This window comes from Anastrepha ludens, chromosome 6 (assembly GCF_028408465.1).
Source record: "Anastrepha ludens isolate Willacy chromosome 6, idAnaLude1.1, whole genome shotgun sequence".
In the NCBI taxonomy this organism is placed as follows: Eukaryota; Metazoa; Arthropoda; class Insecta; order Diptera; family Tephritidae; genus Anastrepha; species Anastrepha ludens.
In genome coordinates this window covers 39,290,904-39,310,337 of record NC_071502.1, presented here as the reverse complement: position 1 = coordinate 39,310,337, position 19,434 = coordinate 39,290,904, and the positions used below count along the sequence as shown (strand labels likewise).

Genomic DNA, 19,434 nt, shown 5'->3' with positions numbered 1-19,434 from the left:
TAACTCTCTAATAGCTTAACTTTTGTAGTAAAAAAATAATCTTATTAGAGTAGTGAGCCGTAAGCCCTGGCAGCTAGTGCTCCTTTTTTTTATTGTAAAATAATAATTTATTGTTATTTTCCATATATTAAATAAATAAATAAATATTTTTAATAGCTGTAATAATGCTTTATTATTAAGAAATATCAAAATTCGTATGACAGTTTTAGACTTTTTGATAAGAGTTTCTATAAAATTTAATAATTATTTATGTAACTATGGTACAAAAAAGAACGTTTTAGGATCAGGTGACCTCAGCTGTGGACATTTTTTGAACCAGTTGAGAGTGTTTTTACTTAGCGATCTATGCAATGAACAGACCTGAGTGTTATTTAAATTGAGTTTTTGCTGCTTATCAGCCTTAAGTGCGTAGACTAAGAACAATTATTTTTCCAAGTGGTTTAGAATACTACTGAAATATATTGTGGAAGTATTTTCTAAACAGAGCTTTTGAATACAGTCGCACCATTCTAAATTGTGTAAGTTTTTATGTATTTTATCGTGGCGTTCAAAAACGACATATGGCAGCACTGGTCGCACTATAACAAAAAATTTTGCCGATATGCAACATCTGTTTGTTTACGTAGCCGGTCTACAGGTCTACAGGACGCTTTTTATTGTTTTTCGTTAGAAAAAATATTTATTTTAATAGAACGACTATTAATTATCTGAAACAAGAGAGAAATGGACACGGAAATATTAGAAGCAGTTAACAGTTTCCTTGTAAGTATATTGAGCTACCTTGTGTGCATGTTTACAAGTGTTTTTTATATATTTCACAGAAAGTGGAGCCAATTGAGGAAGCGTTCCTCAGTGTTATTGTGTATAAGTCGAATGCCGAAGAGGACAAGGCGAGTTCATTTACCGAATGCATTTGTGAGTAGTCCAAACTATATAAGATAGATTGGGATGGATGTGAATTAAAAAGGTTGCTTTTTCATAAAACAATAGTGCGTAAATTCGAAGATGTGCCTCAGGATAACAAAGAGGGTTTGGTGAGGCAGTATTTGCAACGTGCAGCAACAGCCACGAATATATCACACCTACGTGTGCTAATGAATACATTAAGCAAACTGGCGGAGACACATGCTATAACAGCAAGGTAATAATGTCTAACGAATTGCTTTTCCTTAGTTGCATATAATTATTTTACATTTACTTGCAGAATGCTGTGTGATAAGATTTTGCTTTGCGATAGATTAGTATATGAAAATGCAAACTTTTGGGTCGAAAGTTTCAAAATAATTAAGCGCGTGCTATCGCTTGTAGACTATAAGGGAGTGCGTGAAATAATGAAGGTATGCATACAGAGAAACGGAACGTTAATTGGTTCATTCTATATATACCTTACAGTGATATGAAAAAATCTTTCAGATGTGTCGTGACAAGGCTCAAACCTTCCCCGTGAACATAAACGTCTGTTTCTTACCACAGTTGCAGGCTTTGAGGGATACGTTGAACTATATATTTGATCGGAATAACTGCTTACTGCCGGGTTACTTTATTGCCAATGAAATAATGAAGCCACCACCATACCATTGGGTAATTGTTATTTACCAGTTTTCTTAACAATAATTAAAATCGCACGGCATAAACTTTCAGACAATTAATAAAATGATGACTGATTTCATGGAGGAATTCCGTAGAACCGCACAAATGGTCTCTATCATTGGCCACTCGCATATGTTGCCTATTGTTGAGTGCTTTGGTTATGCGGATCATATGATGAATTCTTGGAAATTAGATCCGAATACATTACGTTTCGTTTTTAAAGGTAATCTGCCATACGACGCGGATCTGCTAGAGGAACAAACCAAACTTTTACGTTACGTGCTTGATCAACCATACTCCAAAGAAATGGTATCTGTCATGATGAGTTTGCAGAAGCAACAAAAGCAACGTTGCAATGCCCTTGAAGAGCAATTAGTGAATTTGATCATATCGGCAATGGAAATGACTGAGAGCAATGACTCTATGATGGGCAGTAGTTTTAATGTATACGAAGAGCAAACTTCCATGAACGAATGGGTATGGCTGCATCTATCGTCACAGCTTATTTACTTTGTGCTTTTCCAGTTTGTAAGTTTCTCACACATAGTGACGGCATTGTATGAGAAGGTAAAATCGATCAAATTAAAATATACAAATAATTTTTCCCAATTCACATTTGCTTTCATTAATTTATTGTAGCTTTCCAAGAAGGAGTTGCGAAAGGGACGCGATCAGCTTATGTGGATACTCTTGCAATTCATTTCTGGCAGCATACAAAAAAATCCAGTACGTAGCACTAAAAGTTCAGAAAACAAGGCAAAAACTAATTTATTGCATTTATAGATAGCGAATTTTCTACCTACATTCAAACTATTTGACTTGCTTTACCCCGAGCAGGAGCCTTTAAAATTACCAGATTGCACGAAATCCTCATTATTGCGTCAGGTAATTAAAGAAAAACTATGGAGAAATAAATTTCACTACTAATTAATTACAGATGGCACCCATATGCATTTGGATACACCTGATGAAAAAAGCTAGGCTGGAAAATATGAATATTAATAGACCATTGCCGATTGCATTGAAAAACCATCATGAGTATGTCTCTCTACTAGACTTGTATTGTACGCCAAATAATTACTTTGCATATTTACAGTTTCCTACAACACCTAGTTATGCCGAACACAATGATGTCTATGAATTTGGGCAATGATTTTCGTATTATACTTATTTGTAATGCCTATTCAACTAATCAAGAGTATTTTTCACGTCCAATGAATATACTAACCGAGGCGTTGAATGGCAATGCCAAAACTGCAGCGGGTGGTCAAGTACCCTCGGCGCCATTCTCTATGGTGGTTTTGGATAGCTTGACTGTGCACAGCAAAATGTCGCTCATACACAGGTAACATGAAAATAAGTTTTCTACAAATTAGAATAAATGCATTAAATGTATGAGTTGCAGTTTTTTTACGCAAATGATTAAACAAGCGCAGGCAAAGAGTTCCATACCAGCGCCGGCTTTAGTCGAAACCTATGCACGGTTGCTCGTTTACACTGAAATCGAATCTTTGGGCATTAAAGGGTTCTTGCGTAAGTTATTTCAAATATCCAATTTCTATATCTGTCGTATTACAATTATTATATAATTTTTTTTTGGTTTTGTAGAACAATTACTACCCGCTGTATTCAAACACCAAGCCTGGGGTATATTGCATACGCTACTGGAAATGTTTCTATATCGCTTACATCACATACCAACACAATACCGTTTACAGCTACTTTCGCACTGTACGGTCGTTTCGCCGCAAACCAACAAAATGCAGCTAAATTTGTGGTATGTTATATTCGCAGTATTAAAAATATTAACTTACAATTTTAAAATTAAAAAATTCGGTTTAGCTTTGAGTCGACGGCTTTGCGCCTTATCACTGGCTTGGGCTCAGTTGAAATGCAGCCGCAAATGTCGCGTTATTTCAGTGAGAAGCCACCTGGTTCTGTGGCGTCGAGCGAAAGTGAAGAACTGAATCGCGTGCTCATACTAACGCTGGCACGATCAATGCACATGACTGGACTCGGTAAGTTATTAAAATTCGATATATATATTTTTAAGCTTACACAATACTCTCCTCTTACACACAGGCGATGAACTGCAGCCTTGGTGCAAAGAGCTACTCAGTATTATTATGCAAAACACGCCACATTCTTGGGCCTCACATTCTCTAGCCTGTTTCCCGCCTGCGTTGAACGAATTTTTCGTGCAAAATAATCATCCCTTAGAGAATAAACAACTACTTAAAAAGTCAGTGGAGGAAGAATATCGTAACTGGACCTCAATGTCAAATGACAACGATATCATGAATCATTTTATACGGCCCAGTACCAACCCACTCTTCCTTTGCCTGCTCTTCAAAATGATTTGGGAAACTGAAAACGTCAGTCCGGTGGCATACAAGTAAATAATGCGTGACTAATTTGCAACAACTTTGCACAGTTTTAAACAAAATCCATTACAGAATCTTGGAGGGGATTAGCGCACGTGCATTATCAGCCCATTTACGCAAGTTATGCGACTACTTAGTCGGTGAAGTGGCCAATAGTAATGGCAAAGATTTCATACACAAATGTGTGGACACCATCAACAATATGATTTGGAAATACAATATCGTAACAATTGATCGAGTTGTACTGTGCTTGGCATTGCGCACGCAAGAGGGCAATGAGGCACAGGTGTGCTTCCTCATAATACAATTGCTGCTATTGAAGACATCGGAGTTGCGCAATCGCATACAGGAGTTTTGCAAAGAGAATCATCCCGATCATTGGAAGCAGAATAATTGGTAGACTTATTAATGCTATTACTGTAATATAAAATGTAAAAATTGTCAATGTCCCTTTTGGCCATTTTCAGGCATGAGAAACACTTGTCATTTCATCAGAAGTACCCCGAAAAATTCGCGCCTGATGAATCGGCCTCTCATCCACCATTGCCCGTATATTTCTCAAATGTTTGTCTAAGATTTTTGCCGGTATTGGACATTGTTGTGCATCGCTTTATTGAACTGCCCATACAACATGTGCACCAAATATGTGAAGTGATATTGGATCATCTAAGTATTTTGTACAAATTTCATGGTGCGTATATGAGACATATTTGTAGCGCGCGAAAAATTGCGATTAATGTTTTATATTTTACTGCATAGATCGTCCCATTACATATTTATACAACACCTTGCATTTCTATGAACGTATTTTGCGTGAACGACCATCGCTTAAAAAGAAATTGGTAAGCATCAGCAGAGCAACAAAAAAAATGCAATTATTTTAATTTCAAACTTTTCAGGTCAGCGCCATTACTGGTGCCTTTTGCGACATACGTCCACCGAATTGGTGTGTTAGTGAACCATATAAAATATTTATGCAAAATCAGGAGTTGCTGTGGAATCCAGAACTAAATTACTATATCAACTTGGTGCGGCGTCTTTCTGATAGTAGGTTACTTTTTTTTGATATGTAGAAGTCAACAATTTATGCTAATTCTCACCTTTCCGATTCATTGCAGCGATAACGGGCAAAAATCTCTTCTTCAATACCGATTGGCGTTTCAATGAGTTCCCCAATGCACCAGCCCATGCGCTATATGTCACGTGTGTTGAGTTGCTCAGTTTGCCAATCGCGCCGTCAATTGTGGCAAACAATGTTGTAGATGTCATTGTCAAAGGTTATTCGTTGATACCTCAAAAGGAGATACATAACTACATCAATGCTGTGGGTATTATATTAGCCGCATTACCCGAGACACACTGGAGTGTTATCTATGATCGTTTGCAAGACGCATTAAATGCCCCTAAAATGGTGAAATGGAATTACCGTTTTTCGGCTTTTGAACTGTTTAATTTCAAGACCGTTTGCGAATCAATGATTGAAAAGAATTATGTCTTAATACTGGCCGTAGCGCACTCCATTTTCCATCATATGGGTGGTTTTAAATTAGCGTCAATGACCAAGTGAGTCAGAGTTTTATTTTGCCACAAACTTATTTATTTTAATCGTTCGCTTGCTTAGGTATATCGCTGATAAGTTGAAGCCGTGTGTGCGCACTGAGCAACAGCTGGTTTTCCTGTGTCATGTATTTGGTCCATTTTTGCAGCGTATCGATTTAGAGAAGCCCAACACTGTGGCAGGCATTGCAATAATGATATACGAAATGCTCGATGTGGTAGACAAAGCGCACGGGCCTGCCCCACTCGAGTACATAGATACTATATGCGATTTTCTGTAAGTATTCGAGTTGCATATAAATAAATGTTGCATCCTTTCAAGCGAGTCTTTCCAATTTCAGCTACCACATCAAATATATTCATGTCGGTAATGTCATCAAAAACGAATCAGAAGTGATCATCAAGCGTTTACGACCTGCTTTGCAATTGCGACTACGTTTTATAACGCGTTTGAATATCGAAGATATCAACACCGAGAAGAAGTAAGTGCACCCATAGACATTCATTTATCGCGAAACTTCACATTTTGCTCTTGCAGTCTCAATATGCCTATAGCGCAGCAGCAGCAGCAGCAACAACAACAGCAACATCAAACGACAACACAACAACAGCTTACTGCTGTCGCACAACATCAAGCTCAACAGCTCCAACAACAGCAACAACAACAAAAATCGAGTATGGTCAACGCTCAGAGTCAGCAGCAACAGCAACAAGTGCAAATGCAGGCTAGTGGCAATGCACAACAACCAACGCAACAACAGCAGCAGCAACAACAACAATTGCAACAAAATGTGACAATGGGTGGAGTAGGTGGCGGTGGTAATAGTGGTAGCGCGCCTGGAAATCATGCGCAAATGACTAATTACAATTTAATGGCACAACAGCAACAGCAACAACAACATCAGCAGCAGCAGCAACAACATATGGCTGGAAACATGGGACAACATCAGCCACAACAAATGCAATATTTTATGCAAAATATGCCACCGCGTTATTGAATATAGTTTGTGCGCAAATACTTAAAATTAGTAAGTAGAGACATTTGATAGCAGCTCATAAAAGTGTATGAGAAGTGATTGTATTTGTATATTAAGAAATAAATAAGGTACGATTTTCGTTGTCGGAACAATCGAGATTTATGTCCTGCCACTGTGCAGAACTCATCTAAACTCTTTATTTATTTATTGTTTCGCAGTCATCGACTAACATTCGTAGCATACGGTTGTGTTTCGATAGTGTTCTCTGAGTTCCTTCATTCGCGGTGCAGTTATATCCCAACAACTACACTCTTACGTTTGGTTTTTTCCATTTGCTTATTTTCAAGTGTACCACGTGCTTAATTTATTTCTATTAAACAGTGACAGAATGCCCCCCGGGGCGCATAATTTAGGGGATAATAGGTTCGCTACCTTAGCGTCCTCCCCCAAACGGAAGAAAAAACGTCCAATTGAATTCGACGATTTTCCTGATCTTCCAGATCTTAACAAAACAATATCCACCCCAAAATACATTGTTGTTTCTTCTACTAATTATCAGAAGCCCCTATCGCATTATTCATGCTTCGCAGTGCAAAAATCGTTAAACGTGTTAAGCAAAAACATAGAAAAAATTTCAGAACTGAGAGATGGAAACCCTTTACTACTGGTCAAAGACAAGCATACTGCAGAAAAATTTATAGCTGCCAAACAACTTCCAGGAATATGCGATATCACATGCAAATACCACGATAACCTCAACTTCGTGAAAGGGACGGTCTTCGCTCCTTTTCTCAAGTCTCTTCCTGATGAGGAAATCGTAAAAGAACTATCAACGGAGGGTGTAGTAAGTTGTTTCAAATTCACTAGGATAGTTGATAACAAAGCAACACCAAGCGGAGTCATCCTTCTTACTTTTGATGCTTTCAGAATTCCAGAAACCATCAACATATCTTGGTATAAAGTTAAGGTGAGGGAATATTTTCCGAATCCGATGCGTTGTAAGTCTTGCCAGTATTTAGGTCATACTAAAAAACATTGCAATAATGCTCCATTGTGTCAAGTATGTAGCCTCTCCCCTCATCCAGACTTAGAGTGTTCACGCATAAGGTGCGCAAACTGCCATGAAGAACATCCATCCAGCTACAATAAATGCCCAAAATTTTTGCAACAAAAGGAAATCCTTAAAATAAAAACCCAACGTAAATGCACATTGAAGCAAGCGAGAGAGTTTTACTCTTCTCAACTTCCCTCTACCTCAGCTCACTTTTCTTTCGCTGGTGTCACATCCAGCAACAAAATCATTCAACCAGTAACAGAAACAAACACTAGCAAGAACGTATTACTACTCCAGCAAGAACATACCACTTCGAGTTCAAGCAAAAATATCGTTAAGCCAGCAAATACCAATGATCAAATGAACTACAACTCATCTTCTCTCTCCCTACAATCAAGTCAATCATCTAATGTTGATCAATCTTCAACTTCCATTAATCTAACAGCTTCATCAAGCAACACCACTTCTAACTCACCTACTTTCTCCCCATCACCAAGTAAATCATCCAACATATCTCAACCTTCAACTTCCATTAATATAACAACTACTTCAAGCAACACTGTGCAATCACAACCGATCTCTAATTCTGCAATCTCTTCGCCTATCACTCGTTTAACCCAGGAACTTTTAAATCAAAACCGCTATTTCTCTTCAAAACGGATGACCTCTGACTCTGAAAGCGAAAGATCAGATAGGTTTAGTAACTCCATTGATGACCTTTGATATACTTCATTGGAATATCCATGGACTTTATAACAGTTTAAATGAATTAAAACTACTAATTAAAGACTTATCTCCATCTATAGTTTGCCTGCAGGAAACTCACATCCCCTTCAATAGGTCTGCGCCTATTTCGAATTCGTTTCATAGCTACTTTCATAACCTGCCCCATAACGCTACCTCAAAGCAAGGCATATGCGTCATGGTAAAAAAAGGAACGCCCCACAAATTATTAGACATTATATCCCCGTTGTCAGTCATTGCCGTCGAAGTCAATTTAGGTTTCAAATTTACTGTCGTTTCTGTCTATATTCCTCCGCAACAACCTTTTAATCTAAAAATGCTTCTAGACATAACCTCTAGTATTACTACAGATATACTCTTGATCGGTGACTTGAACGCGTGGAGCCCCCTTTGGGGATCACCTTCGGATAACTCCAGGGGCAAAATAGTAGAGGATTTCATCCTTCTAAATAACTACAACTCATTTCTCAACTCACCAGACATTTACCCATGTAGACGTTAGCATGTGCTCGGCGAGCTTGGCCCCAAAACTCTCTTGTTCCACTTCGCCTTTTCTCCACGGCAGTGATCATTTCTACCTTCTCACTAAAGTTGTAGCCGCCTTGTCCAATCCAGGGACCCCTAAACCAAAGTTTATAACACAAAAGGCGAACTGGGAACTTTTCCAACGTACGGCAACTGTAACGTCGTTTAAGTACAACCAATCATCTACGATCAGCAAAGAGGCCAACAATATAACTAAAACTATTCGTACAGCTGCTCACCTATCTATTCCCCAAACACAAAACAAATTTCACAAAACCATGGTGCCTTATTGGTCTCAATTTCTTTCTTCTTTACGTAACAAAAAACAAACCCTTTGGCATAATTATAAGAGGCATCGTTCCCTTTCCAATCTATTGGAATACAAAAAAAGTAACGCTTATTTAAAAAAAAAACTGAAAGACGCAAAGAGACAAAGCTTAGAGGTGTTAACTAGTACAATAACCCCAGATTGCAGCCCCAGAAAAATTTGGTCTAATATAAAGATGCTTTCGGGTACTTTCTCCCCCTTATCCATCAAAGTATTAGACACCCCTCATGGCCCCATCAACTCGTCTGCGGACATGGCAAATCATTTTGGCTCAGTTTGGTCAAGCTATTCAAAGGACTCCAATTTCCACCCTAATTTTGTTGCCGAGAAAAATCTAACTCTAATAGAAAAGTACGTTAATAACTCTCCATCACCTTCAGCCCAAAAAATTGAGTCCCCTATTACCATTTTCGAGTTTGAAGTTACTATGAATTCCATGTCAGGTAAAACCCCAGGCCGTGACCGTATTTCATATTCATTGCTGCAAAACTTACCATCGGTAGTCAAAACTCGATTAGTCAACCTGTACAACGCCATCCTAAGCCAAGGCACCCTCCCACACACGTGGAAGAATGCACTAGTACTTCCCATTCCAAAATCGTCTCAATGCGGAACTACTGCTTCTGATTATAGACCTATATCACTTTTGTCATGTTTAAGCAAAACACTAGAGAAGATTGTTGCTAACCGCATTGTATGGTTCGCACATTCAAACAAACTATTTGATGCCCATCAAGTAGCGTTCAAGGAAGGCCAGGGAACGATGGACGCCTTACTTATTTTTGAACATTTTGTCACTTTTGCCCTTTCCACAAAAAACCACGTATCTGTTCTTAGTATTGATTTCGAGAAAGCCTACGAAAGAATCGGTCCGCATGCCATTCTTCGAAATCTTGCGTCTTGGAAAATCGGTAAAAAAATATATAACTTTGTCAAAAACTTCCTTACTTGCCGTCTATTTTCAGTCAAAGTTAATAATAAATATTCAAACACATACAAACTTTTTAATGGTATCCCACAGGGGTCACCACTATCATCTTCATTATTGCATTTGACGACATAAACAAAATTATATCGACGCATAAAAGAATTAACCACATAATATATGCCGATGATTTACTTCTCTCCTCTAAATGTAAAGATTTATCGGTGGTACAGAATGATTTCATACAAATTTTATCGGAATTAACAAACTGGTCAAATACGTCTGGGGCCAAAATATCGTTTAATAAAAGCAGAAACTTTCATATATGCAATAAGAAAATGTGTCCACCGATGAACCTATCTTTCAATAATGTTAACCTATTGTTATGTAGCACTTTAAAAATTCTTGGTATTATATTTGATTCTAAGCTAACTTTCAAAAGTCATTGTAAATACCTTAGACTAGCTCTAGTTAAAAGATTAGATATAATCAAATACTTATCGTCGAAACACTGTCTTGTCCATCCAGCATCGCTCATCAATGCGACCAAAGCGCTACTCTTATCCAAAATCGACTATGGCCTACCGATCTATGGGCACTGTGCGAAAAACAATGTTAAGCTCATTCTGCCTCCATACCACACCGCAGCCACGAGAAGCATACGTGCCTTCCCGACCTCACCGGTTATTTGCACTTTGACAGAAGCTGGTCTTCCAACCATCGAAGAGAGAGCTACTGCCAACACCATCAAATTGATCCCAAAGCTCCTTCGGTGCAAGAATGCAGTATTGCTCAAGGCGGTTTATTCGGCAAGCAGAAGGAAAAAACACGGATATCGACCGTCAACGATTATGAGATGTTTAAATGCTGCGAATGAACTAGGTATTCCTATCAAACCAGAGAAATTCGATTACAAAAGTCCTGTGGCATGGTTCCAGTTTAATAGTCTGCTGTACCTAGACATGCATTCTTTTAAGAAAAGTACAACTCCTCCTACAGTTTACCGTCAAGCCTTCGAACAACTTGCCTCAAATCTAAAAGAACAAGGATGGAAATTTTTGTATACGGACGGGACTAAAACTGTTTCCACCACAGCCTTTGCGGTAGTAGACTCCGACCATAACACAATTTCAGCTGGTCATCTACTAAACTTCTGCTCGGTTTTTACTGCAGAAGCAAATGCCGTTCTGCTGGCAACGCAGTATGCTCTTCGAACTGGTGAAAAATATATGTACTGACAGCATGTCCACCATTCGTTTAGTAACCAACATACCAAAAAGCAACTTTATCATCTCAACGATCCGCAACGTTTTAGCTGGTGGAAATAATTTAATCAAAATCATGTGGGTTCCAAGCCACGTAGGAATACCTGGCAATGAAGCCGCTGATGAAAGAGCAAGACTGGCAGCAAATCAACCACTTATCGCCTTGAACGTGATTCTCAAAGAAGATGTTTTTAGGCTTTCAGAAGCAAAATTTTTCAAAGCCAAACTTTCTGAGTGGAATAATTTCCGGCACCACTACTCAGCATTAAACTCCACCTTCCCGAGGGGAATAAACTGTAACGATCTTAGAAATTTCTCCCGCCTACGAATTGGTCATACGACAGCAACGCATAACCATCTCCTTAAGGGTCTTCCACCTCCACAGTGTCCATTTTGCAACAGCGGTTCAATCTCGGTCATCCACTTGCTCGATAATTGTCAACATTTTTCAACAATAAGATTCAACGTCTTCGGTTACAACACCCCTTCCGATGCCCTGAAAAGCTATGACTCCGAATCCATCAAGAACATCAACAAGTACCTTACGTTAGCTGAGCTTAGGAAGTTAATTTAGAGTTAATTGTCTAATAGCGTATAATGTAAGATATTAATACTATTTATTGTTACTCTGGTAAACTCATTAACAAGCGAGCCGAAGGTATTTACACTAGTGCTCCATTTAAATGTAAAGTAGTGGATCTCCTCTACTTTTCTTATATATAATAATAATAATATTTATTGTTTCTTAATTATTTATACAATAAATTAAATATTCTACAAAAAAATCTACTCGCAGCACTGGCGACAGAGGCATTCAGCTGTCCTATGCAACTGAAGCGAAAAAGGCAAGCAATTCTTTCAAATTCGTCTGAGCAGATCAACCTCTTTCCGAAAGTTATACATTAATTGCACATTTTTAACGGTGGGATTTTTTATCATCTGAATGGGATCCAAAATCTCTTGTCGACGTTAACCTAGTGAGGGACAGATTAGGATATACCCAGGCGTTGGGGTTTCCACGTAGAACGGAAAAATGTCGCACTGCACAAGATCATTGTACTAGATTGGCATGGGTTATACAGGGTCCGGCACTCGGAGTGTAACCAATTATAAAGGCCATAAATTTAGTTTGGAATATTACTTTTATTCAATTCAAAGTAAAAAATGTCGGAAAATAATACAAAATTAAGAATTAATTTACTTTTGCTCGATATGACTACCTTTTACCTTGAGACGGTCCAGAAACGAATCGGAAGCTGCTCAAATGCGACTTGCAGGTATTTCGGCCCACTCGTGGACAAATGCTTTTTTCAGCGCCTCGAGACTGGTGAGTTCGGAACTTGCTCTCCTAAATGACCAAAAGAGAATAATCTATCGGATTCGCGTCTGATGAGTTTGAGAGCCATTGTGTGGATGTTATGAAGTTCGGTACGTTGTTTTTTAACCATTGTTGGTTCATTCAAAGGTGTCGAGTCCTATTGAAACGTCCATGGCCTGCCACCGAAATGTTTGTCTGCCCACGGCTTCTAAGCAACCTCCAGAATACTTTCCCGATAATATTTCGCATTTACTTTGACACCAGGCTCAATGACACACGATTGGAGAGCGCCCATCTGCGGTTACAGCGCCCAAACCATTTCCTGTGGCGGGTGCTGCCTCCTGGTGGCCAATCGATGACTCAAATTCTCGTATGAACGGTCGGTCAAATAAACCCTATTGTTTTGGGAGTTTACGAATTGCTCAATTTGAAAAATTGTCTCGTCAGAAAACACAATGTACGGAAAGTGACCGCTTTCGGTCAAGCGAAGCAACTCCTTTGTTCTCTCAAGTCTGACTTGTTGCTGCTTTGTTGTGAGATCATGCACCTTTTGGGTCTTGTAAGGCTTGATTTTGAGATGATTTTTCAGTATGCAGCGGATGGTACGGTAAGATTTTTTCAGTTCTTTTGCCATTCGATTGGCACTTCGTCGGGGATTTTGCTCTAGTCGCTTCTTCACTTTTTGACGTTGCAGTCTTTTGATGACCACCTCTATAACCGTGTATCAGCTGCCCGAGCGACCTGAAGTTGGTTACACTTCGAGTGGTAGACCTTGTAATTGTATGGCCAAGCCACAGACGAGTAAAGGGTCTTAGCGCTTTATTTATTTTATTTGTTATTTATATAATTATTTAATTAATGCTCGTTTCAATAGCTCCTCCTATTCATATTGTTCATAAAGGAAGGAAAATGTAGGAGTCAGGCTTATCTCTATAACGTAGGCTGTGATCCAGCTGAGATTAAATTTTCTTTACGCTAATATTTTGCATAACTAAGTAAACTTATCCGTTTTAAAAAAGGTACAAGGCACAAAGGAACAAAAAGAGAATTCACTTCATTCGCAAGAGATTTCAGTACTTTTTATTTTAACTGACTTTTCGTTTCAAAAACTATATTTATTTACATTCATAAATCAATCAATATTTATTTATTTACATATTTTTGTTTACATAGCACGCAATTTTAGTTATTTTGTGGTTTAAAAATGGTTTAAGCAGATGTATCGAAAGATTTGGTATAAACCCTTACATCAACGAAAAATTGTGAGTAATTGAAGTTAACAGACAGCAATTTTTTGCTTTTGTTTTTGTTTGCTTTAATTGTACATACATACATGAATACATGGCTATCAAATATGGTTCAGTAATAAATAATAATTAACAATTGAATCATGCATGGCTATCAAATAACGAATCTGGCGCTGCTATAGAAAAATGTTAAGTTCAGCAAATAGACTGAATTTATAGTTTGTCCCACAAATGTATGACAATGAATGTTTTCAAGATGACCGAAAAGAGGTTGAATATGATTCAAGCACGGAGCGCCCGAAAAGAAGACAGCACGCTTCCTCGTTCCTATAAGAGTCGGTTCTGCGATACTGGGATGCCGAGTCATTTTATATCAGACCCATAACTCTCACTCGAAAGGCATTCTTCGTACATTTATGGGAAATGTTGATGCTACTACAAACAACAACGGTACGCATCCTGAAGGTGCGAACAAAAGGTTTGCAGCATAGTTTCGAAGAATAATAGATTTGCATGGAATATACATTTTTTTTTTGGAATTTAAGAAGTGCTAGGCGGGATTTTACATGCACAACAGCATGGAATATTTTAAGAATAGAAGCAGGACGTATGTATATTGAAAAATTAAAAATAAGTGGTTTTGCTGCGTCAGTCCCGTTATTTAATACTCACACAACGTATGTATGTAGAGATATTAATGTTTGTTCCGTATAATGCAACACACTAACAAGTTAGAAATACATATACATACGAGTACATTTATTGTTAGTTGTAGAGTGTGGAGTTCTTGAATCTTGGACGTCGAGATCCAGACGGCAGATAGGTGAGTGACGATAATCACTCGAATAATTCGTTATCTACCGGCCCAGCCCTAGTAAGAGTACTTGGATGCTCTACACCTATGCATTCTGGTGGTACTGTGAAACTAGCCGTGGTGGTGGCCTAAAGCTTCGAACACTGTTTCGATTGCTGTATAAATGTATGCACATTTTGGATTCATCCGAGCCCCAAAAACTACTTTTGTAAATTTTTTTGTGTTGCTTTCTTACTGATATGGTTCGTAGAAGTTGGTTTTATTTGTTGTGAGGATTCTGAAATCGTATAAAAATTAAGAATCAAAAATTTATTTTTCATCTCTTTTCTATAAGAAACAGTGGAAGCAGATGTCATTGTTTAGTAAATTAATTTACTATCAGCAACCATTTATCGATCATTTAGTGAGCACATGGTTACAGCCGCTACCTTTTCCCACCATTCTCAAAGTGGCTTTCACCTTTATCTTGGCCATATTTGTATTGCTGCCCATCATATATCCAGCTGTAATATTTATTTGGTCGTACGCTGAGGTGCAGTATATACTCGAAAAGTAAGTCATAATTTGGTATGGTAAGTTTTGAGAAAAAACAAATGAGTATTAAATACAAGGTGGCGCAAAATTAATCAGCCAGTTTTTTTTCAATACCTTTTGCTAATTATTAAGAGTTATGGAAATTTTTATATCTCGAGAACAAACAAATGCGTATTAAATACAAGGTGGCGCGAAATAAATCATCCAATTTTGTTTTTAAATAACTTTTTTACTAAATAAAAAAAATTATTTTGAGTGATGGGAAATTTTTTAAATCTTGAGGAAAAACAAATGCGTATTAAATACAAGGTGGCGCAAAATTAATCACGAGCTCTATTGCTTTTTTGTTTGTATACTGCAGCTCTCTAGTTCATAAGTGTTTGCAAAAATTATAAATCTTACCTTAGATTATACAACCATATCCATGACAGTGGTTCTACGTTACCGGAATGACCCGGCCAAGGACTGTTACCTCAGCAGCATTCCCCGTATATGTATGAGAAATATTTATGCTATTACAACAACAACGGCCAAAGACTGTCTCTCCAGTAGCATTCCCGTACATGTATGCGGAATGTTTATGCTGCTACAATAACAACAACATGGATGTTACAACCTGAAGAGATTTAGGCCAAGCTTTTCAATTTCTAGCTAAAATCTTGGTAACTCTTTTGTGTAAAATTCAATAACTACTTACATATCTGTAGTGCTGAAAAACAAGACAAGCCTGCAATTTTCAACTCGTTTATGATATTAATTGAAGTGACATGCCGCTGGCAGCTTATGTTATTTGTGGCAGCTAAGAGCCACACTTCTCATAGAAACAAATTGTTGTAAGTCGCTCTATGCGTTTTAGTCTTATTAGAATTGTGAAATGGAAAATTGAATTATTGTGCGCTAACAGGCTATTTTGATCGCATGACTTACAACCTAACGGTAATCTGGGTGGCAATGGCTATAACCAGCCTTTAATTTAGTAGACTAATTCCGGCAAGAAGAACGAAACCAAGCTCAAATAAATTTTTTTTATTCCAGATTTTTATAAATTAAAGCTTTAACGGGTAATAATTCACGACATTTCTTTATCTCTTAGTCACTTCCTCTTCTGCAATCGAATCATCAACTTCCCTAAAGTAAAATGTGGACTTAGGTCGACTTAGATATTTTTAAAAACATGCATTTGAATTAAAATACCTACCATAAGATGCTTTATGAAATATCGAGGTTTATTTATCTAAAATCATAAACAGCTAAACTCAAATAAGCTGCTTTGCCAAACTAGATACCAAACAGATCTGATTTTTACGAAAAAGTTGAAATATCAGGACAGTCCATAAGTTCGTGCGTATTTTACACATATTTCACTTTTGTACGATTTTTGCATACAAAAAATTATTCGGGGAATATAACGGAACTATTTATATTTTCTTTTTGTGCATTCAACAACACGTGTTGTTAAAAAATAAAATGGAATCTTCGAACGCGTATAAGAGGCATATTTTGTATTTTTTTTATAAAAGTGGTAAAAATGCAACAACTGCTGCTGCAGAAATAAACACTGTCCACGGAGAGGATACCGTGAGTGTAAGGACTGGGCAAAAGTGGTTTTCAAAATTCCGAAGTGGCAACTGCGACGTGGAGGATGCCCCGCGCGCTGCTCGTCCTGAAGTCTTTAACTCCGACGCCTTGCTCGAACTCGTGGAAGCTGAGCCAAATTTAACAGTCGATATGATAGATCAGAGGTTAAATTATCGCATGGAACCTGTGAACCTGGTTCAGTTGGGAAAGGTTTCAAAGCTGGGAAAATTGGTTCCGCATAGACTTTCCGTCGCCAACTTTCAGCAGAGAGTGAATGTGTGTTCTCAGCTGCTGCAACGGGTTGAAAATGAAAGTTCTTTGAACTGTATCGGTACTGGTAATGAAAAATGGGCCCTTAACAATAATCCTGTTCGCAAACGCCAATGGTTAGATAAAGATGAAACACCAGAACCGACCCCTAGAGATGGCCTTCACCCCAAGAAGACTCTCCTGTCTATTTGGTGGGATATGGCCGGTATTGCTTATTATGAACTTCTGGAACCAAACCAGACGATAATTGCTGATTATTATTCACACCAGCTATCAAACCTGAATGAGGAACTTAAAAAGAGTCGACCGTCTTTAGTGAATAGACGCAAAGTTTTGTTTCACCACGACAACGCAAGACCTCTCACTCGTACCGCAAGGCAAACATTAGGTAAGCTGAACAAGCTCGGATACGAGCTAATGCCGCATCCATCATACTCTCCGGATATTGCACCTTGTGATTATCACCTTTTCCGTGGACTTCAATCCCATATAAGTAACAAGAACTACTCCTCAAAAGAAGCTATAAAAAGGGATATCGACGCGTATTTTGGCTCCAAGGAAAACAAGTTATTTGAGCAGGGATTTAAAAATTTCCCTAAACATTCGGAAGACATTGTAAATAATGAAGGAAAATACGTTATTGATTAATAAATACTTTAAACATATTTTTTTATTAATTTTAAAACCACCTCTAAAAAACGCACGAACTTATGGACTGACCTGATACTAAAAAAAACTAGCCTCCCGATAATTACATAGCCAACGTCAAAAGAAATTGTACCTCATATATTAACAAGTTTTGACTCTTTTATTTATTTATTTTTTAATTTCAACTATTTTTTTTTATAAAATTACAGTTCATACTACAACAAAAACCATATACTATAGAGCAAAGTTTTAAACTTTGTACAAAAATTTTAAAGAATTCGGGAAATTTTGATCAAAATTTCATACTTTTTACTCAGAATTTCTGAAAAAAATTCAGGTATGCAAGTTTATAGCTTATTAAATTTAAGTAAGTAAAATTAAGGGGGGCAGCTCCTCCAGCACTTTCAAATTTTCCATTTTTTTTTTGCTTTAAAAATTCATTTACAATCTAAAGAATATCTTTTCAATTTTTTAAGCTTAATGGAATGTCTAAAAAGTCCCTTAAAGTCAGTGAAGTGATGAGCGTCGAACGAAAAATGAGTAAGAACGTCATTTTGATCAATTTGTTTATAAAAAAAATGTATTTTTTTCTTTTTCACTTCAAGTTTTAATTTTAATGAACAATTTTTGTCTGGTTGATTTCAGTCGATTACAAGAGGTTGTACATTGTACGGCGCAAATTAAAGGAGCCACGTTTGATCAGCCGTACCGCCACCATTTTTGTTTTTTTTAATTTCTATATTCATTTAATATGAAATTTATTTTAAGATAATAAATACTCTCAGTTTTTCACAAAAAAATATTGAAAAATTAATTGTCTGGAGGACAAGTAAAGTGCAAATTTTAAGCAGGTCAAAAAACACACTGATATTTGAGATTTTTTTTCGGTCGCCGACTTGAGTATTTTCTCCATTTAACGCCTCTTCCACTTTTTTTATATGCAAGAAAACACCCAGCACCCGTCAGCACAAAAAATTGTCAAAAATTAACGCAATTTTTAAGCCACTTGAAATTTGCACTTTATTATACCAAAATTCAATGATCTATCAAACTGCATAGCCGAAAAATTTGATGAATATTTTCTCAATTTTTACAAATTTTATTCCAAGTTCGAAACTTTACTTTGTGTAGTTCTTATTGTAGTATGAACTATATTTTTACAAAATAAAAAATAATTAAAATTACAAAATAAATAAATAGTCATAGGGTGGTGTGCACTTTCTTTTGACGCTAACAGTAGTCATACTAAAATAAAATTCTACTAATTCTCACCACTTTTCAGCCATTATGACATAGCTTTTCCCGAGAAACTTGATGTGCTGGGCTATTTACATCGCCTCTACTCATTTCGCATCGTCAATGAAAAGTACAACATTTTTCTGATCCTGTACCTGGAACGTTGGCGCATATTAGGCACCGCCATCGCCTCAACAATTGACTATATTAGGTTGGCGTTCTGCTTACTATTCAATACTTAGTACTTCGCAGTTGAAAAGAAGATTTTGCGCTTGCAGATGCCATCAAATTAGAGGCGAAATGAAAAAAACGGGAGAAATTCTACAAATTCCAAACAGCAATGCTTAGCACATTCATTAAAAATGAATTTGGATTTTTATTAAGTTTCATTTCATTCTGTATCACTTTAAGTTAGATATATTTATGTATATACATATATA

The 19,434-nt window shown here is 37.2% G+C and overlaps 2 protein-coding genes across 4 annotated transcripts; both read left to right on the top strand.

The window, feature by feature from the left end:
* The first annotated feature begins 596 nt into the window (after window positions 1-596).
* Window positions 597-6,700, top strand: LOC128866988 (mediator of RNA polymerase II transcription subunit 23). The gene is made up of 22 exons (XM_054108071.1): window positions 597-762; window positions 822-915; window positions 991-1,141; window positions 1,205-1,337; window positions 1,414-1,581; window positions 1,642-2,157; window positions 2,230-2,316; window positions 2,374-2,475; window positions 2,528-2,628; window positions 2,687-2,935; window positions 2,996-3,123; window positions 3,199-3,367; window positions 3,433-3,608; window positions 3,673-3,985; window positions 4,047-4,370; window positions 4,442-4,665; window positions 4,734-4,816; window positions 4,874-5,021; window positions 5,093-5,537; window positions 5,596-5,808; window positions 5,873-6,013; window positions 6,070-6,700. Exons 1-22 carry the CDS (start codon window positions 724-726, stop codon window positions 6,527-6,529), a joined length of 4,464 nt encoding a protein of 1,487 aa, XP_053964046.1. The 5' UTR covers window positions 597-723; the 3' UTR covers window positions 6,530-6,700.
* Window positions 6,701-13,818: 7,118 nt separating this feature from the next.
* LOC128868610 (uncharacterized) lies at window positions 13,819-19,426 on the top strand. Of its 3 annotated transcripts, none has more exons than XM_054110897.1 (4): window positions 13,819-13,929; window positions 15,069-15,280; window positions 19,041-19,205; window positions 19,273-19,426. In XM_054110897.1, the coding sequence occupies exons 1-4, from the start codon at window positions 13,885-13,887 to the stop codon at window positions 19,340-19,342; spliced, it is 492 nt and encodes a 163-aa protein (XP_053966872.1). In that variant the 5' UTR covers window positions 13,819-13,884; the 3' UTR covers window positions 19,343-19,426. The 3 variants fall into 3 exon arrangements, with proteins under 3 accessions (XP_053966872.1, XP_053966871.1, XP_053966873.1); XM_054110896.1 differs by having other exon boundaries at window positions 15,063-15,280; XM_054110898.1 differs by having other exon boundaries at window positions 15,063-15,280; window positions 19,041-19,362.
* Window positions 19,427-19,434: the final 8 nt, after the last annotated feature.